Here is a 25282-nt window from a genome sequence, read left to right as displayed (position 1 = left end):
CGTAATTGGTACCCCGCTTCTGGGGCTGAGGTCGGTTCTCGCTGGCTCTCTCCCGCGTGCACCTCACCCCGCGGCGGCGCTCAGCCCCAGGGGAGGACCGCGAGGTCGCCATTCCAAGCCCGCCCCCCGCCCCGAGGATGGGAGTCAGAAGCCCCCTGGAATCTAGGCCTGTTTCTGCTTCCATCTGGCTGAAGGGCTCCCCTCCCCGGGCCTTAGTTTCCCCGTCCTTAGAAGGAGATCACGTGAAAGCCTCGTTCCTGCTCTAAATTTCTAATTCCATCACTCTTACAAGTAAACGTGTCTCGCAGAAATAGACGCCCTTCCCCTCAAGCAGGACAGCTGCCTGCGTCCCCGTGACCATTCCCCTCAACAACCCGTGCAATCTCACAGAAGTATGATGCATCGGAACTGAAAAACAGGCTGTTGCTTTCCCGAGGCACCAAACCTGGTCATCATCATCATCAGTCAACATGGATTTTCTCTCGGGCCTCTTCCCTCGATCCCGCAATCCCACGAAAACCCCTGCCTACCCTTCCCAGTTTCTAAACTCAAAGCTACCCCTTTCATGGGTTAAAAAAAAAAAAATACCCACCCAAAGCCGGCCTGGTGTAAGGTGCCACACCACTTTTTCTGGCATCCAGGGTTCCACCTCCGCCCCACCCTCTCCCCGGGGTGTCTTTTTAGCCGTGAACCCCTGGATCGGGGCGTAATACTCCCCATGCCCTCCCCTGGCAAACGGGCCGACCCCTTCTTCCTCCCCTGCACATCCCGGCTGGGAAGGTGGCAGCTCCCCGGCTTCAATCCCGGGAGACCCAAGCTCTTCCCAGCCCGCAGGCAGCAGCACCTGGGGGCAGCGGGCCCTCTGGAAAGAAAAGGGCAGCCCTCGGCCGCGGCCCCCACCCGGGCGGTGCGCGGGCAGGCCTCCCCCGCAGGGCTCCTGTCACTTACGGACGGCTCCTCCGGGCAGGGCCAAGCCGGCGGGCTGGCAGGCGGCGGAGTTTGCTGACTCAAAGGCACGGCGGCGGCGGCGGCGAGCGCCCAGGAGCGCACCCGAGCGCAGCCCCGCGCGCCCCGCGCACGTAGCGGCCCCGCGCCCGCGCTCAGCGCCCGCAGACCTCGTGGGGCCGCCCGGCCTCCCGCTTCCGCCGCCCCGACCGCCGCCGCCGCCGCACCACCCAGTCCAGGTACGGCCCCGCGCCGCCCGCAAGCCCCGCCCTCCTGCCCGAGGAAGATGAGGCGCACCCTCGGCGCGCTGGGCTGCAGCGGGCAGTGCAGCCGCCGGGGGGCGCCGCGGAGCCCCGATTCCGCCTTCCGCGTCCGCCAGATCGGGAGGGAATACCGGCGCTTGCCGGCACACTAAAACTGAAGGTATGCAAGGGGCATCCTCTGGAATCACCACTTGAAAGCCACCTGCAGTTTGCTAATCCCGCCCCCTTAGTGAGGGGGAGGATTGATGAACGGGGAGAGAGATGGATAGATAACGTGACCAACAAGGAAGGTTGAATGTTAATGGTAGAATCTAGGTGGTGGACAGATGGGGTGTTTACTGTAAAGGTCTTTCAACTTTGCTGTATATTTGAATTTTTTCGTAAAAAAACTTCTAGGGAAAAGAAATGAGATCTGCCAAGGGGCCTGAATCAGGAAACCATTTCCCAAATGGCACGTTGGCCTGAGTGTGACCCACCTGTTTGCATGGAAAACCCCAAGAATCACTTAAACAGCTCCTGGATGCCTACGGGCCAGAATAATAACGTAGCCTTATACTTCATTTTTCAAGCACAAATTTTCCCATTAGAGAGCCGGCTGCAGATTATCATTCAGGGGCATTCCAGGCCCATCTGAAAATGTGCCTATCTATCCTCCACACCTACTGACTTTGCCTAACAAAACTTCTAAATCTACAAAGTAGTGTCTTAACGTCTTGGGTGCTGAACGTGCAGCTCTGGATCTTGAAGCTCTGGTGTAAAAAAAAAAAAAAAATTAACAGTAAATTTAAAGATCTTATTGGCTTTTTTTCACCAATACACGAATCTGAAGGCATCCCAACTAGCAGATAGAAAGCTCTGAGGAACTGTACAATATGGAAGAGTTTATAGGCAGAAGGAAGCAGGACAAGTTATAGGAACAAAAAGCGGGTTGGTTGCGGTCAGGTTATTTTCCTTTAGGGTTTAGCCGGGGCCTATCAGGCAGATTCCCTAGCCAGTGCAGACCAGGTTATTCCTGATTGACTGGTTTAAGATTCCATTTCTGGGAGACACTAAAACTAAGGAAGTCGCAGTTTGGTGATGTGGGGCTTAGCATAACTGACTCCATTTGGGGCCTGTTGTCTTGTTTTTAACATTGCTATTTAATATCTAAAATCGCACGCAAGTCATATTACACAAAGTAACTGTAAACATGATCGCTTTTGAAAATCAAATTAAAGTGTATTTTTTAAATTCTTGTTCCTTCGCTCCACAAAGAAAAGCATTGACTGGAAAACAAAATAAAGCGTATGTCTAAGATCCCAAGAGATTCTGGAAAATTAAAATCTTTCTGAATGTATTATTGTCAAAGCACAACCTTACAGCTGTAGACAGAGTAGCAAAAAACCTTTGGAGAGTCTATAGGAAGTCGTTTAAATATCTGTTAGAATTATGACCCTAACAGAGAGGAAGAATATGAAAAGAATTCAGAATAGAATGAAGCAATAATGGAGTATTTTAATCCACTCCATGGGTGTTGCAGCTGGATGGCGTTGCAGGCTTGAAAATTGTAGTGTGCAGCCTGAATCCAGGGAATGGAGCTAAGTGACCACCACCTTTTTAGGTTCTGACTTTGCTATACCATCGGTGGGCAGGTAAAAAACTAGGACTTTCTGGTGCTTAAGAAATCCTAGCCAGCTGAGAAAATCACCATAAAATTGCTTTTAAGAAGAGATTCTTTTAACTGCCAAATCCTGCCTGACAGTGGCTGCTGGTATCCAGTTAACCGAGTTTAAACCCTAGCTTTACCACCTTTCATTATATGATTTGGGGAAAATAACTTAAACTTTTGTGCCTCATTTTCCCATATGAAAAAGAATGGTAAGAGGGGCGCCTGAGTGGCTCAGTCGTTAAGCGTCTGCCTTCGACTCACGTCATGATCCCAGGGTCCTGGGATCGAGCCCCGCATCGAGCCCCGCATCGAGCCCCACATCGGGCTCCCTGCTCCGCGGGAAGCCTGCTTCTCCCTCTCCCACTCCCCCTGCTTGTGTTCCCTCTCTCGCTGTCTCTGTCTGAAATAAACAAATGAAATCTTAAAAAGAAAAGGAAAAGTATGGTAAGAATAGCACCAGCCACCTAGGGTTGTTGTGGCCGTTAAGTGAAATAATCTAGGTATGGGGCGCCTCACTGGCTCAGTTAGTAGAGCATGTAACTCTTGGTCTTGGGGTCATGAGTTTGAGCCCCTTGTTGAGTGTAGAGATTGCTTTAGAAAAAAAGGTAAAATACTTCAAAAAAAATTTTTTTAATAATGCAGGTAAAGTTCTTGGAACTGTGCTGGGTAATAAATATATTTATTATTATAATTTTATTATAACTGTTATTATAATTTGAACCTCTTTTCTAATCTCTTCCATCTCCAACCTACCCTTAGTAGAAATATTAAGGAAAGCCACCTCCAGTACCCTAGCTCAAAAGAACACTGAGTTCTTCCTCCATCCCCTGGGAAGATTGCAAAATCCACAGACAGTAAAAATGGAAGTGGCCTGGACCCAGTGTTCAGAAATTATAACTAGCCGATACTATACAGAACATTACATCAAAAACTCTTTTTTTAAAAAAAGACTTGATTTATTAATTTGAGAGAGAGCATAGATGGAGAAGCAGACTCCCCACTGGGCAGATCGAACTCAGGGTTCGATCCCAGGATCCCGGGATCCTGACCTCAGCTGAAGGCAGATGCCTAACTGAGCCACCCGGGTGCCCCCATTAAAAACCCATTATCTTTAAATTTACATAAATGGTCCTGCCTTCTTGAGAAACATTGTCATGGTAGATATAATGTACAGAAGATGGCTTTTCTCACTCATCAATAAGGGATATGAGCCAAAAACTTAAACAAAACTGCACATAATTTGGATTTTGACTTCTGATCTTACAATCATAATCTTTTTTGAATAGTATGAGGACAGATTAACATGAATAAAAATAACCACTCCTGACCATTACCGTAACATGTTTTTTTCAAAATACCTCTCTTATGCACCCCTGCCAAACAATGAATAAAGAAAACTTTTGAGCCTGATTACCTATTTGTAAGATAAAGGGATTTAGACTTCTCATCCATCTATCCACCACCCCGTCTTCCTTATTTTTGTTGGCGGACTACCTTCTCTCAGTTAAAGGCCACGATCCTACCAACTTAGGCACTGCCTTTGACCTGCTCCCTTCCCGAATCCACAGATCCAAGTCCCATGCATTTCACTGTGGTCAGATCTTGGTGTTTCCTCACCTTCAGCCTTTTATTCTCTTATCCAGCTCTCCGCTCTCTCAGAATCCTACAATAACCTCTTCACTGTGGTCCAAGTTAGTGGTTTTCAAATGTTTTTAGCGGGGCACCTGGGTGGCTCAGTCGTTAAGCGTCTGCCTTCGGCTCAGGTCATGATCCCAGGGTCTTGGGATCGAGCCCCGCATCGAGCCCCGCATCGAGCCCCACATCGGGCTCCCTGCTCCGCGGGAAGCCTGCTTCTCCCTCTCCCACTCCCCCTGCTTGTGTTCCCTCTCTTGCTGTTTCTCTCTCCGTCAAATAAATAAAAATCAAGTGTTTTTAGCAAGGGCTAAAAATGAACCCCCTTTATAAAACCTACATAAACAGTATTGCATTACTATACATTTATTTGAAAACTTTGATTTTGTCACATTTGTATATCGTAAAGAAATGCAAGGGGCGCCTGCATGGCTCAGTTGGTTAAGCGTCTGCCTTCAGCTCAGGTCGTGATCCTGGGGTCCTGGGATCGAGCCCCGCATCAGGCTCAGCAGAGAGCCTGCTTCTCCCTTCCCTCTGCTGCTCCCCCCTGCTTGTTCTCTCTCTCTCTGTCAAATAAATAAAATCTTGGAAGGAAGGAAGGAAGGAAGGAAGAAAAAGTAAAAAAGAAAAGAAAGAAAGAAATCCAAGACCACCGGAAGCTGCTTTGTTGAATACCAACATTTGAAATCAGGGATTTGTGAATGATTATTGGAATCTCCTATCAGGATCAACATCGGATTTATTTCTGTATTTGATTGCTCAATATTGAAAAGAATCCTAATCTACTTAGAGAGGTATTTGTAAATAGTCACAGTTTGTAAACAGTTTTTTCTTCAATCTATTCAGAAGTTTGAACAAGGAGTAGTTGAAATTTTTGTTTGAAAGATGAAGCACTAAGTATAACACATCCTTGTGTTTTATTGCAAATAGAAAATGCAGGTCAGGGGGCGCCTGGCTGGCTCAGTCAGAGGAGCATGCCACTCTTGATCTCTGGGTTGTGAGTTCGAGCCCCACATTGGGTGTAGAGATGACTAAAAATAAATAAATAGATAAACTTTAAGAAAAAAAAAAGAAAATACAGGTCAGAAGACCAGTATTTACAGTAGGTGCTAGCATACATATAATGGGAATTATTGCCACACGATATGCTGGTTTTCCAGGCAACACCAGATGGATGTCCTATGAGTCACTTCCGTTCTGACACTGTCCCCCTGGAGTTAGTGTCAGATCCCATAGGTTAAGTGCTCAGTCCCATAAGGCTGCCTGCACTTCGACGCCAATTCAAGTTCCAAGCTATCACCTGTACAGACGGTTCCTGACTTAAGATGGTTCCATTTAGAATTTTTTGACTTAACGATGCTGTGAAAGTGATATATATCTTCACTAGAAACTATATTTCAGATTTTGAATTTTGATCTTCTCCCAGGCTGTGATATGTGGTATGATCTTCTCTTGTGACACTGGTCCTTCCCCCCTTCCTAAAGGATAGGAAGTGGAGTGGAAAGTTCCAAGCTTCTAACAATTGTTGGGTCTTTCTGGCGACCAGCCTCCCTCTTGAAGCTATCCAGGATCCCACCCAGATTTGCCTCATTAGAGCAAAAGGCATGCAAAGGATCTTGGAAATTCCAAGGGATTTAGGAGCTCTGTGTCATGAATCAAGGTCAAAACCAAATATTGGAACAAAAGATCTCCCAATGTTCTTACCACTTAGGAAATTACAAGGATCTTAGGAGCCCTATGCCAGGAACCTAGGGCAGATATATATTATAATTATATATATATATAATTTTTTGTATTATTTCACAACAACCAACAGAGCACACACCAAGCAGAGAGAGGTGGGTACCTTGCCTAGTATTCCACAAGACCCACCCATGGATGTATGCTACAGTGATGTTCTGTCATTCTGCTCTATCAAAATAGTTAACAGCTTCGTTCCCTAAAAAAGGAAGAAAGAACCAAAGAAAGCTTTGCATTATTAAGAACTTTATTTTATATTTTATTCATTTTTTTAAGATTTTATTTATTTACTTGAGAGAGAGAGCAAGCGAAAGAGAGAGCACAAGCAGCAGGGAGGGGCAGAGGGAGAAGCAGAATCCCCACTGAGCAGAGAGTCCGACGTGGGACTCGATCCCAGGACCCCAGGACCATGACCTGAGCTGAAGGCAGACGCTTAACCGACTGAGCCACCCACGTGCCCCAAGAACTCCATTTTTAAAGCATTGGTTTTACTAGTAGATTTTTACAAACTAAAATAATAAATGGTTGGTTGGAACTGACCAAAAACAAGCAACAAAACTTAGCATTACTGAGCATATCTTGAACAGCAATCCAGTCCTAAGACATCTAATTTCTAGGCCTTTGATACAAATTGCAGTATTGTATAATTAGCACCAACAGTCAACCAAAGAGCAAGAGAACAATGGAGAAGCCACTCTCTTGAATGGAGGAGCTAGTAGATGTTCCTGCTCTGCAAATGCTGTAGCCTTTATTTTATTCACATAGTACTAGTTCTAGATTATGAGTGCATTACAGCCAATAGCCATGTGGAGGTAGTAGAGTGCACTGGTTAGGGTTCCGGAGCCAAAAAGTCTGCTCTAATCCCAAAGCTTTTACTTAGTAGCCATGTGGCCTGGCAAATCACTCCAAGTCTCAATTTTCTTATCTATAAAATTGTGTCTACGCAAGGGTTGGAATTAAGGGATAATATATATAAATGACTTAGCCTGATACTGCAACAGAGTAAAAAGGAGCTTCATAAGCATTACTTAGATATTATTGCTTCTAATGCACACCTCAACTTTCTTAAATAAATGGTTGCCTAATATCTAAATCTCATTGTGATAAATCTTGCAGAAGAGGATATGCTTACACTCATGTATACAATTTTCTGTGAATGGACATACACACGCCTACATTTTTAAAGATAACCAGTCTATGCATATGTATGAAATATCTCTGAAAGGCTACACTTCGGTGAGGACAAACAGGGAGTTGGGGCAAAGGTGGGAGGGAGATTACTTTTCCCTCTATATCCTTCTGAACCTTTCAAATATTAAAGAGCACATTCAAAAATATGTAAACAAAGTAAAAGGCAAGCACTAAAGACATGAACTGACAAAAGAAGTTCCAGTAGCTAATAAACCATAAAAGGAGAATCCATTTTTCAATAGTTAGCTGAGTTTAAAAAAAAATTTGTAATTGCAAGTATTACATGTTGACCATGCTCTATTCATGAGAGCGTAAATTGGAAAAACAATACCGGAGAGCAATTTGGTAGCGTCCTGTCAAGTTCCACTTACCCTGTAGGCCAGCAATCCCACTTCTCAGCCTCTCTCCTACAGAAACCCTTACTCATGTGAGTGAAAATATGTATGTGCAAGGGTGGGCATTGCAGCATTGTTGGTAACAGCAAAAAACTGGAAGCAAGTTCAACATCTCCCGATAAGGGAATGTTTAAAAATTCTATGGTACATGCATAGCAATGTCTGTATGCATTGACATCGAAAGATCTTTAAGCCATTTTAAGTGAAAAAAGAAAAGTGAAAAATAATATAGTATGCTACTATTTATATAAAAGTTTTAAGCTTATAAAAACTTGTTCTGGTGTGTGTGTGTGTGTGTGTGTATAGATGGTCTAGGAGAACTTTAAACATTTATAGAGGTTTCCTCTGGGGAAAAGAATGACCCAACACTGCTGCAAGCCCTTTGTGAGAATTTGTTAAAAGCTCTCTTTCATCGGGACACTTTATGGCCATGTGCTGCAAAACTATCATTTAAAATATGTGAAAACTTACTACCCCGTGAAGAGCGCCCCCTAGGGTTGTTCAAGGGTACAAGCCACACAATCCTGCTCTGTGGCCTTAGAGGACATGCCCTTTATGTGTAACAACTGAACTTTTTTGCAGTGAGAGGAGATCAAGTTTCGTTCTGAGTTCTATACAAAATAAGTCAACAGTTAACCTGGCCACACGGATAAACAGGTAATGTTCAATGTGTTAAAATTTAGCATGTAACACATTTCAGTGTGTGAAGGCAGCTAAATGGCAATGTGGTGAGGTCTGTGGGTTATGTCATTGCCAACATCAGAGACTTACTGCTTCCAGGGCGCCTGGGTGGCCCAGTCAGTTAAGCGTCTGCCTTCGGCTCAGGTCCTGGGGTCCTGGGATGGAGCCCCAACGTTGGGCTACCTGCTCAGAGGGGAGTCTGCTTCTCCCTTTCCCTCTGACCCTACCCCTCGTCTTGTGCTCACACACACACACACACACACACACACACACTCTCTCTCTTTTTCTCTCTCTCAAATAAATAAAATCTTAAAAAAAGAAAGTGAGAGAGACTTAATGCTTCCAAGTACAGGGAGGATTTGAGCAAGCAGCAACTTTGGGTATCAGACCAGACAAATTAATTACCTCTCAAATCCTTCCTTTTAGATGATAGGAATGTAATAAATCCTGCATAACAAGTTATCATTTCTCAGTAGCAGCAGGTATCCATTTTCTTGCTTCTCTTTATATTTCAAACCATGTTTTGGAGACACCAACACCAGGAATTGGTGCAGTATTTGCAGCAATTGCTCATGGCAGCTTAGAGTGTTTTTGCAATACTAAGCAATTCAAATTGATATGTGGGTTTAGATAAATGAGCGTGAAATGTGATATTGATTATTTATAGTAGCAATTAAGTTGGCATTGAGCATTAAAATTGTGAAGAATTTTGTTTGTATGAAAATATTAAATAATATTTCACTGTTTTTCCAAAAAAATCAAATAAAAAAGTATTGTATTTAAATAATTTAATTAACAAATTTTATGTTTAGTAAGTACACTTTATTTTTGCTTTTTTGGTTTCTCATGTGTGTTTTTTGCTTTGGGGTGGTTTTTTTTGTTTTTGGGGTTTTTTTTTTTTGCCCATGGTTCTGTGGGTCAGGAATTCAGGTAGGACATAGCGAGGTGGCCCTTTCTCCATGTGTGTTGCCTGGGGCCATTCACTTGGTTGTATTTGGCTGATGACTTGGCTGGCCTCTCTGACACGTCAGTCTCAAGTTACTTAGCCTCTCTAGACTGGTTCCTTTTCTTCCTATCTCAGGTCTCTCTGTCGCCAGCAGTCCATGTGTGGCCCAGGGGAGTCTGCTTGGGCCCATTTCCAGGAGAAACCATGGAGTCTCCCAGGCAGAAGTGTCTTTGATGTACGACAGGCAGGGCATAAGGCAGTCAGTCAATGTGCATCTCTGCAGCCGGGACCCGTCTGCCCATCCACGGGAGCTCAGCTTCACAACCTGTGGTAGGCATCTCTGGCCACTCCTGCCACTGATTCCACCAGCCTCTCAGGGTCTATTTTTGCTTTTTAATTTTAACAGGGGATAGTGAATGTTTTGGAAGGAAAAAGAACTTTTGGAAAACACCTGAAACTTTCTATTCAAATTTTGGTCATTTTGACTATAATTACATTTTTGTTTGTTTAGTTGGTTTTTGTTGTTTTGTTTTGTTTTGTTTTTCTTTTTTTCTTTTTGCTTTATTTTTTTTGACTATAGTTCCATCTTATTTTTCATTCTTTAGATCATTACTGTCAATAGAAGGCAAATTACGTGAAAAATCTTCATTATAGTAATAAAATTAATGATTTAGCCAAAATAAAGAAAAATAACTTTATGGGATAAATATGTAATAATTTATGAATTGTGAATATTTATTTCATCCCTCCCATACAAACATCACCATTCCATCAACAGAACACCAGACGTGCCCAATAATAATTAAATATAGTCATCTTGGATATTTTATCAAACGTCAATCACATAAAAACATGACTATGAACATATTTTTCAATTTTGACACTATAAAGGTAGATCTGTCAAAGTAGAAGAATTGTATTTCATTTAACAGTTTGTCAGCTTGACTTATAACTTGTAAGTGTTTAGACATACGCTATGTATATCTCCATTATACACTTGGCCTGGGACCTATGAATGTTAGGGGCATATTTATGAAAAAATGTATATATTTACATTGTATGTATGTAAAATATACATAAAATGCATAATCAAATTAACATCACACCATATAGAAATACTATTTCAAGATGCATCATAGACCTAAATGTCAAAGGTAAAACTATTAAGCTTGATGATGATTGAGCTAGATGAACAGTTAGTATACTATTTGTTGGACTTAAAACAGGACATAAAAAAGCACTAATATCAAGAACAATTGACAAATTGGACAAACTTAAGAAGTTCTGTTTATTTATTTAAATAAAAATTATTTAAAAAAAGCAGAATGAAGATGAGAGAAAAAGAGGAAAACAAAAATCCAATTTCTAGTTACAAATTTTATTGCGATTTGAGATAAATTTCACATCATTAAAAGAAGTCTGGATTTGAGAAATAAGACTGTTTTAGGGAAAGAGCTTTTTCCTAAAAAAAAAAAAAAAAGTTCTGTTCATCAAAGGATACCACTAAAAGAGTGGAAAAATTAACCAGAATAGAAGATAGTTGAATATGTGAAATCTAACAAAGAACTTATATCCAGAATATATAAACAACCCCTTAAAATCAATTTTTTAAAAACCAGACAGCCCAGTAGGAAAATAGGCAAAGTCTTGAACTTCCCAGAAGATGATATTCAAATACACAATTAACATATAAACATATAACAAGGTGTTCAGCCTCATAAGTTTTCAGAGGAATATACACCAAAACTACCAACCAGAATAAGACTAAAAATACTAAATTTTGCTGAGGATGAAGAGCAACTGCAATTCTCATGATCCATTTTGGAAAATCCTTTGGTATAAGGTAGTAAAACTGAACATATACATACCATATGGCCTAGTAAATGCACTCCTGGCTATATGCTCAACACAAATGCACAGATATGTTCACTAAATATGAATAGGAATGCTCAGAGCAACACTATTCATAATACCCCCAAACTGTCAACAACCAAATGACCATCAACATCGGGAAAGGTAAATTGCAGTGTGTTCATACGACACTGACAGCAAACGCACCTATTGCTATGCACAACGATGTGGATGACTCGTACAGCATAATGTTCCATGAAGGAAGCCAAATACAAAAGAGTATATAAAAATCAGTCAAAAGTCATCTGCAGCATTATTAGTCATAGCAGTGGGAAGTTGTGGCCGGAAGGGACATGACGACATAATAGTCTATTTCTTGATCTGGCTAGTGTTCACACAGGGGCAGATGAAGAATGGACGAATACAGGGAGATGCAGTGTCTAATGTGATCCCCCTCACACATCTTGCGGCTTAGCCCCTGCCCAGCCGAGACTATTTCATATAATCTCCCTCCTGTAAACTCTTCATACTCCCTATAAAGGTTCTGTCTAGGATCCCCTCTTGGGAATGGGAGACTGCTGGCTCCTAGTGAAGCGCTTTGGTAATTCTCTAGGACTAGGTCCCCAGGGAGGATCACATGCCACACAGCACTATGTGGGATGTCTTCCCCTTGTATTGCATCGCATCCCAGAAACAGTGCTGAAGTTGAGACTCTGGTTTTGCTGGACTTGCAGTGGTCCCAGCCTCTCCTTCATGAGAGTCTGTTTTCATTACTTCAGTGTTTGACAATTTTCTTTTCACTGCCTCTCAAGTGTTCCGCTAAAGCATCACTGGAAGATACAGATGGAGCTTCAAGAATCTCCCTGCTCAGCGTTTACATAAGCATGAACTGCAATAATAAAAACTTGAGCAGTAGGACTTCCATGAAGGTCTTCATTCACCACAGGTAGAATTTTCCCTAGGCCAACATAGCCTGGCTTTAAAACAGCCCCGTGAAGCATGCTGGAGCCAAAAATGAATGATTTCATTTGGTTGAATCCCTCAAAGTGGAAGAAATGGCTTTTGTGAGCAAACGTTCTGCAATCCCAACTAGATGTGACTGTTGCATTAATCCCTGCACAGTGATGCATTTTTTTCTCATTGAATATACCCTATATGCAGCTTCCTGGATGCCACCAAGCCACCCTGCCCTCTTGACCCACAGACACAAATGATAACCTACCACAGATCATGGTGACATCACTATCATTATTACTGAAGGCAGAAGCAAGAACAGCATCCTGGAGCAGATCGAAAGGAAAAGAATGTAGGATGGAGCAAGGCTCAGGGATGGGATGGGTTAGAGTGTAGCGTATTTTGTGTATAGGACTCACTAGTTTTTTAAAAAGAAAGCTCAAATTTAATGGTTTGTTATTTTGTCCGTGTGAAAGTATGTTATGTCAAAACATCAGCTTCAACAAGTTTGCATCAAGATAATTAGGTCAACAAGGTCACATACTATAATAAGAACTGATTGTTTTTTTAATATATTCTGATAACTTTTAAGTCTTACACCTTCCTGGGCGCCTGGGTGGCTCAGATGGTTAAGCGTCTGCCTTCGACTCAGGTCATGATCCCAGGGTCCTGGGATCGAGTCCCGCATCGGGCTCCCTGCTAGGCGGGGAGCCTGCTTCTCCCTCTGCCTCTGCCTCTCTCTCTCTGACTCTCATGAATAAATAAATAAAACATTAAAAAAAAAAAGTCTTACACCTTCCTCTTTCCCTTGTATCCCACGTCTTGGCAAGCTGGTAAGAAAGTGTGGTGGACCCCCCCTTCGGCACCAGCAGGAAGTTGAAACACACACCAGGACTCCTTACCTGGACTTACCCCAAACATAATAAAAATACCCTCAAGCCAGTCTCTTTTCCCTGCTCTCTCAAACCGTTTTGAGACCTGCGTGGGAGACACCCTGCTCTCCCCAGTGAGTAGTAAACCTTTTCATACCCTTTCTGGGATATGTGTGCCATAATCAGTCTCAACATCCCAGCCAAATGCTTAGGTAAATAATTTGGACAGATGTACTACAGATGCACTAGGGTTTAAAATAACCACTGATGAAGGCCCCCAAATGAGCTCCATCTGTAAGTATAAAAAATGGTACACCTACATTAATGCCCAAATCATAACGCTTTGAGTTGTCACCTACTTGAGAGCAGAGCTTCAGCTTCTGTCTTCCCAGACCCCACCCCTCCTTGTCTTTGGAAGCCCCCAAACAGGCTCTCATGTCCTACATGCCAATCTTCGTCTCCACCTGGAATCACCAATTCTTCCTCTCCTGCTCCAACACTCACACGCTGCTGTCCACTTTCCATGAGGTTCCTTCAAGGAAGTTCCCATTCATTGCTGTGGTAGAGGCAAACTGAAGAGAAGCTTTGTCTCTTCTCATGCGAGCTTCTGCCCCGACCCAGCCCAAATGTTCTCCCATGTTGCTATCCACCTCATGAGACAGATGACCCCAACCAAATCCACCTGCTGCCATGTCACTGCATGGGTGAAGTCCCCTTCCACACTACAGGCAGGCCTGGAGGAGCATTTCAGGAACTCAGACAACTGGACAGCTTCGGAATGGTTTCCTGTGAGCTTCCCCCCCAACATGGCTTCCTCTCCATACCCTGGCTGGCACTATCACTATTTGACAGAACTTAACCCCAGCAGCACCTGGTCTCTGTCTCTATGGCGACCAGCAGGCCTGAGGAGCACACTTGCCAGCTTCCCTCCGGAGGACAAAATTAGGGTGCTCACACATAAGCTCACTACAGAAACAAAGACAATTAGATCAATCAGAAAATGGAGTAAATGGAGGAGCAATTCATCTGAACAATGACCAAGATGAAGTTAACAAAAGTAAGAGAATATTATGTAAGGATGGAAGGAAGTTCGTGATATAATATCTAGTGGAAAAGAGACAGGTTATAAAAGGTATGTAAATTATACTTTCATGTTTGTTTCTTAAAGGAGGCACATATAGGTAAGTATAAAGTGGCAACCGCTACCTTGTTTTTTCAAGAAATGACCCATTTCTATATTTTGCTTATGAAAATAAATTAGGCTCTAAATTCTACTGGGAAAGTCTATTTCAGGCATCAGGTCGCTTATTGCCCTTCCCCACAAGCCAATACCTGCCTCCATGACAGGCTGAAAAGGAAGCAGAGGTCTTACTCAGAGCTAAATATTTAAAGAAGCTTCAGGTCTTCAGTCTCCGCTGGTTGCCACCAAGATGTCCATTGTCCAAACTCTCATGGTCCTGTAATGTTACCTCCATGTCATGGGAATTTGATGAAGCTCTCTGGAAAAGGCATTGTATGTACTTAGGATGTTAAAAGAGACAAAGAAACAATATCCACTAAAGGGAAAAAATTATAAATCCAAAATAGGCAGAAGGGAAACAAAAACAATTAGATATACAAAAGTACCAATTGAAACTCTTAGGAAGGAAAACTGTAGTCAGTGAAGTTTAAAACTCAACATATGGGGCACGTGGGTGGCTCAGTCGTTAAGCGTCAGCCTCCAGCTCAGGTCATGATCCTAGGGTCCTGGGATCGAGCCCCGCATAGGGCTCCCTGCTCGGCGGGGACCCTGTTTCTCCCTCTCCCTCTCCCTCTGCTGCTCCCCCTGCTTGTGCTTGCTCTCTCGCTGTCAAATAAATAAATAAAATCTTTAAAAAATAAATAAATAAAACTCAACGTATGAGATAAGCTCTAGGCTGACACAAGTGAAGAGAGAATTACTACACCGGAAACATAATTGCAGCATTTGCCCAGAATGCATCCCAGAGACAGGTAAGAGATGTGGATAATAGGTCAAAAGACTCCAAAACACATACAAGTGCTGTTCCAGAAGAAGTCATTGGGTTGAATGGTAGAGAAGCAATGTTTCAGGCGATGACAATTGGAAATTATCCAGCATTGATAAAAGGCATGATTCTTCAGATAGAAATTGTACTTCAAAATACAAGAAGGAAAGATAAAACTAAACCTACACTTAGACTTATAAAAAGCGATACCGCAGAACATCAAGGGTGAAGAAAATCTATGAAGCTTCCGGAGAGAAGAAGCAGATTGCAGGAATGATCTATAATGGCCGTAGGCGTCTCAGCAGCAGCAACAGGTACTGAAAATGCTTAGGGAAAACAACCGACAACCTCAACTTTTTTACTCAGCTAAGCCCTCATTCAAGAATGAAGTCAAAATTTGAGGCACACAAAGATTAAGAGAATTTACTCCCCCAGAACAAAAATATCAGCGCTCCTGAGGCAACCCCAGGAGGTCCACAATGAGATTAGGCATTTCTGAGAAAGTGCACTGGTTCTGAAAACAGTTGCCATAAATCAGTGTCCCAGGGGCCAGCATTCTTGTATACCATCTTACTTAGTCCTCTAACACCCTTGCCATGTGAGTAGTCAAAGTACACGAATGTCAAAGATGGGGAAATATCAGTATTCCCTGTTATATGTTCCTTTGCCTCTGTAATAACTCCTTTGCTTGACATCTTACAAAAATAAAGTGTTACACATTTTCCAGATGAGATGGAGTCAGGAAGAATAACACCCCTCTCACCTAGAGGATTCTGGCCCCACAGTTGTCTGCAACAAAGCTCCATGGTTATTATACGGGATGTACAAGCCTCATTACTAAAGCCCAACACCTCACAGGTAGGAGACCCTTAATACTTAGTCAGACCCCTTTTCCTTTTATTAATTGCAATTCTTGAGTAAACAGTAGCCCAGAAGACAGAAGGGCAGGAAATGTTAGAGGTAGACATGACGACACCAGAAAGGAGAGAGAAAAACATTTTAAAAGCAAGTCTGCAAAGATCCCTGAAGTTCCACCACCACCACAAGGCTGATGTCCACCTTCCCCATCAGACTGTGAGCTTCCTGAGGGCAGGGAGTGTGCTTGTATGCAGTAGACCTCTGTAGTTCCAGACACAGTGCCTGACACACAGGCAGTAGGTCCTCAATAAACAGTCACTAGGATAAAAGGGCGAGGGGCCAAAGGAGGAAAAGAAAGAAAGGAAGCATGCTGAAGAAACACTGAAGAAACCCAGGAAAACCCCAGTCGGCTGATCGTAAGGTGCGTTGACTATATTTTCTTATTTTCTGTATTCTTGATCCTGGAGAGACTGCCCCTCCCAGGGTAGCTAATTCCTAGAGATAGCAAATGACTCCCCTGCAAGCCTGCCTTTGATATATAAACCAACCAAGCCAGAGCCAACACACTCATCCATCTCCTTTATCAAACTCTCCCATACCAAGCTGTATTCCTCTTGCCCTAAACCACTCCAGGGCCAGGTACTGGACAACTAGAGACCACCCTGAGAGCCCAGAGTCTGCCCAAATTATTCAAACCATCCGATCCTAAGCTGACTCAGTGTACCTACCCTTCCTCGGCGGATCCTTCCCAAGAGAGCTCCAATAAAGTTTCTGGGCCATGCGCTGCCCTCTCCCGTTCTTCCACCTCCTGACCATCCTTGGTCCTTCCCCATGTGGCCCTCCATGGCATGGTGTGCCTCCTGTTTCTAGGGATCTGTGAGTATAAACTTCTTCTTTCCTGCCAGGCATGTCCATGTCTGCTGTCTTACCACACCTGATTAAAACAAATCTGGCTACATTTTTAACACATCAGCGTAGCCTTTTTTCCATAGAGATATATCTCCAGCTAAATAACAATTGTGTGGAGAAGACAGGCAGGATATATAGATTTTCCCCCTATTATCTATTCCGTAAAGCAAAGGGAACCTTGCCAAAAAAAAAAAAATCCACAAATTTTATGAGACGAGAACAAACAGCCCATATCTTTTGCATCCAGCCAATGATCCATATGAGTCATTCAAGGAGAGTGTCTCTTCTTTTCTTCTTCAGGTATACCTTGGTCAAGCCCTAAAGAAATTATAGCTTGACCCTGGAATTTTATTTTATCTTCTGGAATTAAAAAAACAACAACAACACTTCACTATCCAGCAAGCCTGTTGCAGTTTCCAGTTGGGAGAAAATGAAATTAACAATAGAAATGTTCATTCCTTTTGTAAGCAATACAAGGAGCATTTAATTGTATGAGACAGCAATGAGACAAAGTTAATCACAGTTTGTACTGTTCCAGTAGCTCATTTGGAATATTTCTCTTTCTTCAGTCTCACTGTTTATGATTCAGTTTCCTGGAAATGAGTGTGGACTAGATGAAGCCAGTCACAGGCTGCCTAGAGTATTTTTCCTATGGAGACATTAATATACTTCGGCTATATATCAATATCCTGGTTATCAAACATCACCTCCCTACCTACTTATTTTTAAAACAATATTGAAATGTCTTTCTCTGTTTTCCACAATTCCCTCTCTGTAAGAAAGGCCATCAGAGTAAACTCAGAACCACAGATGATCATAACCCTCTCCTTTGCCCCTGCTTTGGTTCCTCCTTATCTTCTTAAAGTTCATTCATTCATTCAACAGGTGCTTATCGAGCCCCTACTATGTGTCAATCCACAAGCTAGTTTGTTCACTAGATATTGTCCCTTTTCTCATGGAGCTAACAATCTAATAAAAGAGATGGATGTTAATCTAATAAACACAAAAACTAATTAAGTATAACCTGTGCTAAGTGCTGTGAAGTTAAAGTACTAAATGTTACAAACCAAGAGAACTGACCTGGAGGAATCACAGAAGTTTTCACTGAGAAAATAGAATTTGACATGAAATCTAGAAGGATAGGGAAAGAGTTCAGGAGATTGTTCCAAGTGTTTGGAATAGCATATGCAAAGGCCCTATGGCTGAAGCATAAGGCTGGGAATGACAACAGGACATGAAGCTGCAAAGCTGCAGAGATATGTAGCCAGGTTAGGGATTTGGGGTCAGATCCTAAAACATCATAAGGCCAGTAAGGGGTTTTAGATAGGACAGAAATACGATCAGCTTTCTATTTTGAGAGGATCACTCTGGATTATATTTGGAATGGGGATGGGAGTGAGAAAGAGAAGAGTGAATGCAAGGAGACTAGTTAAGAAATTATTACAATGTTTAGGTAGGAGATAATGACCTAGCTTGTTGACAGTAAGTATGGAGAACACAGACAGTTTTGAGAAATATTTAGAAAGCAACATTGGCAGTCTTGGTTAACTATACGTAGATTGCTTGGCAGTAATTTCAGAAAAGAAGAATATCATTCTCATCATGCCTGAGAGGTAGCAAGTTAAAATGGAAAAGCCTGGGTTGTAGAAAGAAAAGTATATTCAATTTTTAGATCCTGCTGCTTATTAGCTATGTGGGCTTGGACTTGTTATTTAACCTCTCTGAGCTTGAGTTTGTTTGCAAGTAACCCATGTTAATGTCATCTATAAACTGAGATGTGTGAGAACTATCTTGACTTTCTTCAAATCAACCAACTGGCTCTGGTTCCCCATTTCATTTGACTTGTGGGGAATTCAATCGTCGTTATTCTTAAGGCTACCTCGGGTGCGGTTGGGCAAAAGCCTCAGAGTGTTACATAGTGCCAAGGCACCAGGGAAGCCTTGGGTCATCAGATGAAGTATATCCTAGTTACCACCAAGCCATCCCTTGTTTCAGAATCCAGGATCTGCCACTTTTGCACCTTGCAGGGGGAAAGGGTATCTTTGGTGAAGTCCAGAAGTCATTTTCCAAGGGTCAGCCAAGGTCTCACGGGTCCCTGAGCCACCCAGAAAATGAAATACAGCTACCCAGTCCTTTCAGACAAGGCTCAGAAAGAGGGATGGTGTATAACCAGGACAAACTACCTGGACTGCAGTCTGGAAGTGGGTCTGGGAGCCAAGCACCATTGCAGGGGAGCCCCATTTTTTTCCTACCAATCAGAACAAACTTTTGATGGTCCTTCTTGAAGGACTCACATACTTTCCATCTGGGGAAACTTTCCTGTCCATTGCATGGCATCTCAAAGGCACCTCCTTCTTTCAGTCCCCGTGGGACATTCCAAAAGTGTCTGCATCAGTGATCTCGCAATGAGGAGAACACCTTCTCGGGGTAACATGAGTAGATCCAGCTAAAAGTCTGACACGTTGTCACTCCCCTTCCCTTAAGAGTCTGGAAAGGTGATAAGTTTCAAGAAACAGAAAAAAAAAATGTTCAAGACAGAACAATGTACTCCAGATAGTATCTAGAAGGGCAGAGGGAAGTTATAACTCTGCCAACCTCAGCTAAACACAATGGCCACGTGGACCTAGTGTTGTAGGAGAGAACCACAAGAACCAAGTGAACCTGTTGAGGCTGAGGCTCATTTCTACCCGTTGGTGAAGTAACAGTTGTTAAATGAGGAAGTTCAGTAAAGCCGGAGTCCAGGCAAACATAGGGTTAATCCACCAGGGGAACACCAGGAGCCAAGGTGGGGTAAGGAAGAGAGATGTGTGTAATTTCTTTCCAGCAAGTATCATTCTCTTCCTACACTGCAATATCTAGGCTGTTTGCTCCACAGCGGTTTAAACCCAACAGGAACAGTTGGGGAAACAGATTTTTCAGACTTGTTTTGAATTCTGGATGTTCTGGTCAGTTCTCAGGACCTCCCCCCGCCCCTGGGAAGGGGGTGGCGGGTGGGGAGTGCTGGAGAGGGAACTGCAATAGGGCCAGAGGGCTCCACACTGGGTGAGACCCCAGGCCTGGGGAATTAACCTAGATGCAGGGCTGGCCTCTCTGCTCTAAGCTCCAGCCAGAACCAACCACTGTGGCAAAATGACATTTTAAAAGCTGTTAACTTGTGTTCTTCCTGTCCCTCTCTCCACCTCTTCTCCATCCAGTGTTTTCCTTCTTTCTCTCTCTTCTTTTCCCCAAACAAAAATCAGAAATATCATTAAGTCTCCTGGCTTTGGTTTCCAAAACTCTAACCCCGCTGAGATGAAGCTAAATGCCCCTGAGTGAAACAAACATCAAGAGAAAGATGGATGACTAATAAACATGCATTTGTCTCAATCAGTGGTTTAATAAAGCGGAGTTTCTTTTTTTTCTCACACAGCAGGAGTCCTGAGGTAGGGCTTTGTTCTCTCGGTTCGGTGGCTCTTTGATGTCGAGAGTTCTAAGTTCTGGGTTGGCAGCTCTGAGTTTTCTCTGCTTTCCCACCTTGGCTACAGCAGCCCCCGATGTCCCATCATCCCCCAACAGGCAAGCAAGATGGGTGCAACCAATGCTGTCAGTACCCTACCCTTACCCCCTTGGCATGTACCATGTTCATGGATGGGGGCCCAACTTCAAACCACTAGCGACCTATCCCATCCACACTCTTTGCCGAGGGTTCTCTGGCCACTGGAACCTCTGGGAACAGCAATCAAGCCAAAGCTGATAGCAACATCTGAGTAAATCCTGCTCTTTATGCTCGGGGAGGGGGGCTCACTTTGAAGTTATGTTCTACATTGCTTCGCAGTGGGATTATGCCTCAGTTACCTACACGGGAACTTGTTTTGATAATTCATCTTTTATTGGCTTCTTGCCTTTCCCAGTGCCACTTCCCCACTCCCCTACCAATGTTTCCTGGGAACATCTCCCAAACAAACTTCTGATGCTCAAAAGCTTGTTTTGGAGTCGACTTCTGGGGGAGCTCAAACTAGGACAAGGGGTGAATGAGGACAGCACCTGAAGCTCTCTCTTCCCTCGGCCCCGGCCCGGACTGCGGAGGGTGGCTTCCCCCCGGGCCCGCCAAGCCCTCTGCAGACTCGCCTTATGGCCTATTGGCCCAAACTGGATCACGTGGGCTCCCTTGTCCGATTGGCGGGAGAGCCAGCACCTGGCCAAAGGGGGGTGAGGGCTTATGGTACAGCTGGGCCTTGGCTGTGGCTTGCGCCAATGTATCTGTTTGGATTAAGCTCAGCGACAAGGGACGGGAAACCCCAAACAACAGTGGTTTAAACGAGATAGAAATGTATTTCGCTCTCTCACATAAAAACGGAGAGGCGGTCGCTGCCTGTTGGTTAGTGGACCAGACTTCTTTTCGCTCCAGGAGGCACGGCTTCCAGTGTCAACATCACCACGTGGTTTTCTGCGCAGCAGGGTCTGTACTCTCAAAGGCATTATTTCAGGTAATCCTCTTAATCCTGAGGTAAGTGCTCTTTTCCCCTCTGTTTTACAGGGAAGAAAGTGGAGATAGGGAGAACTTAAGTTCCTCGCTTGCTACTAGGTGGCAGAGCCCCGGGCATTCTGGATCCAAATTTTATGCTTTTTAAGCCACATTTTTAAGATAACATCTTCCTATCCAGGAACATGCTTATCTCTGCATTTATTTAGGTCTTCTTTAATTCCTTGTACATCTCTTATTAAAGTTACTACTAGGCTCTCTCTTTTGCTATGGGTAATGGCATCATTTTGGAAATTAAGTTTTCTTTGTGGCTAGAGTATCTAAATATAATTCATTTTTTGTATATTGACTTTATATCCAGCCATCTTACTAAACTTATTAATTATACTTTGAAGAATCTTGAGTTTTCTAGCAAACATTTGTGTCATCTGTGAATAAAACCAATTTTGTTTCTCCCTTTTCACTCCTAATGCCTGTCTGTCTTCTTTTCATTCTTACTCTCTCGCCCTTCTGCTGGCTTCCTTCCCTTCCTTCCCTTCCTTCCTTGTCTTACTGCACTGGCTACAACCCCTAGTAAGTGCAGAATGGAGGTGATAAGAGAGCGTCTTTTTTGGTGGATACTGTTTATCTGGTTAAAGAAATTTCTCTCCATTCCTAGTTTGCCAAGGATTTTTCACAAATGCTTTTTCTACAATTATTGAGAAATTATTTTTTCTTTTTTTAATCTATTAATGTAATGAATTACATTTATAAAACTTAATATTCGGGCGCGCCTGGGTGGCTCAGTCGGTTAAGTGTCTTTCTTCGGCTCAGGTCATGATCCAAGGATCCTGGGATCGAGCCCCACATCGGGCTCCCTGCTCGGCGGGGAGCCTGTTTCTCCCTCTCCCTCTGCTGCTCTCGCTGCTTGTGCTCTCTCGCTCTCTCTGTCAAATAAATAAATAAAATCTTTAAAAATAAATAAATAAAACTTAGTATTAGATGAAACTTGTTCCGGGATAATTCCGGGATAAACTGAACTTAGTTACAGTGTATTATCTTTTCTATACATTGCTGGATTCACTTTACTAATCTTTTGTTTGGGATTTTGCACCTATGTTCAGGCATGAGACCGTGAATTTTCCTTCTTGTACCATCTGTCATATCTAGTTTTGTTATCAAGGTGGCACCAGCCTCACAGAGTGAATTGAGGAGTGTTTCTTCCTTTTGTATTCCTTGGAAGTCTTGTATTAAATTTGAATCATCTGTTCCTTGAAAGCTGAGTAAAATTTTCTTGTAGGTATGGTGATTTGTTTTACATTTTAAACATTGTCTTCACTTTTTGTTTTTAAATAATTTCAGCTTATAGAAAAGTTGTAAGTACACTACAAAGAACTCCCTATATTCTTTACCCAGATTTCCTAGTTGTTAACATTTTATCATATTTGCCTTGTTATTCTCATTATAGTACATACATATTTTTCTGAACAACTTGAAAATATGTTGTAGATGTGAAGTTCCATTACCTCTAAATACCTTAGTGTATATTACCTAAAAACAAAAACACTCTTCTGCATGATCATATACAACCAACAAAAGAAATGAACAGATCCTGTATTTTCATCTGTTCACAGACTACATTCAGATTTCACTGGCAGTCCCAATGATGTCCTTTATTGGTCCAGGATCCAATCCAAGCTCAGAATTATACCTAGTTGTTATGTTTCTTTATTCTTTTCAATCTGGAACAGTTTGTCTGTCTTTCATGACCTTGACATTTTTGAAAAAAACAGTCTGGTTACTTTGTAGGTTGTGCTGAAATTTGGGTTTGCCTGATGATCCTTCATAATTAGATTCAAGCTATGCGTTGTTGGCAGAAAGAAACCACAAGCAGATGCTGTGTTTTTCTCAATGTAACATATCAGAAAGCACATAATGTCGATCTGTTCCAATCCTAGTGACATTAACTTTTATCATTTGATAAAGCTAATGTCTTCCATGTTTTCCCACTGTTAAGTTAATTAGTATTTTGTACTATCAATTAATAAGTAATCAGTGACTATTTTTGTGAAGAGATACTTTAGACTATATAAATATCTTGTTCTCCATTCAACTTTCATCCGTACATTTTAGGATTTATTGATGATTCTTGTCTGAATCATTTATTACTATTTTGGTGGTTGTCAGTTGGTGGATTTTCTAATTCTGTCATTCCCTCCACATTTGTTTGTTGGCATACTACTAAAAGGTAGAGCTTTACTTTCTCTCCCATTTGTTTATCTATTCAATTATTTGTATCACAATAGACACATGGATTTTTATTTTATTCAGTACGTTATAGTCTGATGCAATGGCTTACGTAAATCAAAATTATTTTTATAGCACAAATTATTCCATATTTGACAGTGGGAACCTCCTAATACTGGCTTTATGCCCTTTTGACATGCCCAAATAGTTCTTTGAGCACTTCATTGCTTTTTGGCACAATAGGATGTTCCAGACGCATTTCTAGTTTCTCTACCCCAGCCCTGGAATCAGTCATTTCTCATGGAGAACGGAGAGGACAGAACTTTCCAGTGACGATAGGCATGTCCTCTATACATTGTGTTCCTTTTCTTCCCAGAGGACAGAGCTACTGACCAAAGGCTTCCTTGAAAAATGGAGTCAGGGTATGGTTGTGAGGGTGAGGGGGTATCAGACTGAAGATGTATTTATTTAATCCACGAAGTGGAGGCACACGTCTGGTGGGAATATGGATTGGTATGCCTTGGAGGTAAATTAAACTTTAAATCTATTAAATATTAAAATGCACATACCCTTTGATATAACAATTTCACATCTAGGAATATAATGTGGCTTTCACTCGTGCAAGGGACTTATATCCAAAGATATTAATTGTAGCATTGTTTAGAAACAATCTAAATGTCCATTACCAAGGGACTGGTTAAATAAAGAAATGGAATATCAGCTGATAAAAAAGAATGAGTTAGTTATAAACCAAAAAAGAATGACTTCCAAGATGAATTTTTAACCAACCACTTGTTTAAAAGTTATACACCAGGGGCGCCTGGGTGGCTCAGTCAGTTAAGCATCTGCCTTCGGCTCAGATCATGATCCCAGGGTCCTGGGATCGAGCCCCGCATCGGGCTCCCTGCTCAGCAGGAAGCCTGCTTCTCCCTCTCCCACTCCCCCTGCTTGTGTTCCCTCTCTCGCTGTCTCTCTCTCTCTCTCTCTCTCTCTCTCTCTCTCTCTCTCTCTCTGTGTTAAATAAATAAATAAAATCTTAAAAAAAAAGTTATACAGAAAAACTATCCATATATATATGTATCCATCCCAGGAAGGACATATAAGAAATGGTAATAGTGGGGGCGCCTGGGTGACTCAGTTGGTTAAGCGACTGCCTTCAGCTCAGGTCATGGTCCCGGAGTCCTGGGATCGAGTCCCGCATCGGGCTCCCTGCTCGGCCGGGAGTCTGCTTCTCCCTCTGACCTTCCCGCCTTTCCTGCTCTCTCTCTCTCTCTCTCTCTCTCAAATAAATAAATGAAATCTTAAAAAAAAAAAAAAGAAATGGTAATAGTGGGCAGCTGTGAATAAACCACTTGGGTCCACCCCTACTGCTGAGGGGGCTACACCGGCTCAGGAGTCGGGTAGATGAAATCTGCTTAGCATCACCTATGATAGGCAATAATGCACAGTCCTTCAGCCCTTATCTCTTTGTGTCTAGAAAATTCCACCCTACTACCATGAAAAGAATTTAGAACAGCATGATTAGATTAGGCAAACAGGCTGGGAAGTCAGGCTGTCTGGGTTTGAATTCCAGATCCACTGCTCATAAATCATGCAACCTTGGGCAAGTTACTGAACTTCTCCGTGATACAGGGTTGTCTAGAAAATGAGGATGATAAACAGAACATGTTCAGAGAGTTGTAGGGGATTTGAGTGAGTAAATA

At 42.7% G+C, this 25282-nt stretch overlaps 1 protein-coding gene across 3 annotated transcripts in view; it reads right to left on the bottom strand.

Moving 5' to 3' along the window:
- The window catches only part of SNX10 (sorting nexin 10), a 66986-nt gene extending 65897 nt beyond the window's left edge, over window positions 1–1089 (bottom strand). The window contains exon 1 of one of the 3 annotated variants that reach the window (XM_025873062.2): window positions 949–1089. Coding sequence is in view for 1 of the 3 variants with exons in the window: in XM_025873060.1 (XP_025728845.1) it covers window positions 593–720 (128 nt within the window). In the remaining 2 variants the exon portion in view is untranslated. The other 2 variants (XM_025873061.2, XM_025873060.1) reach the window with 2 other exon arrangements.
- Window positions 1090–25282: the final 24193 nt, after the last annotated feature.

Source organism: Callorhinus ursinus, unplaced genomic scaffold, assembly GCF_003265705.2.
Source record: "Callorhinus ursinus isolate GAN/ISIS: 27379988/994484 unplaced genomic scaffold, GSC_fseal_2.0 scaffold12, whole genome shotgun sequence".
Classification (NCBI taxonomy): Eukaryota; Metazoa; Chordata; class Mammalia; order Carnivora; family Otariidae; genus Callorhinus; species Callorhinus ursinus.
The sequence above is the reverse complement of the archived record's forward strand: the minus strand, read 5'-3'. Positions and strand labels throughout refer to the sequence as shown.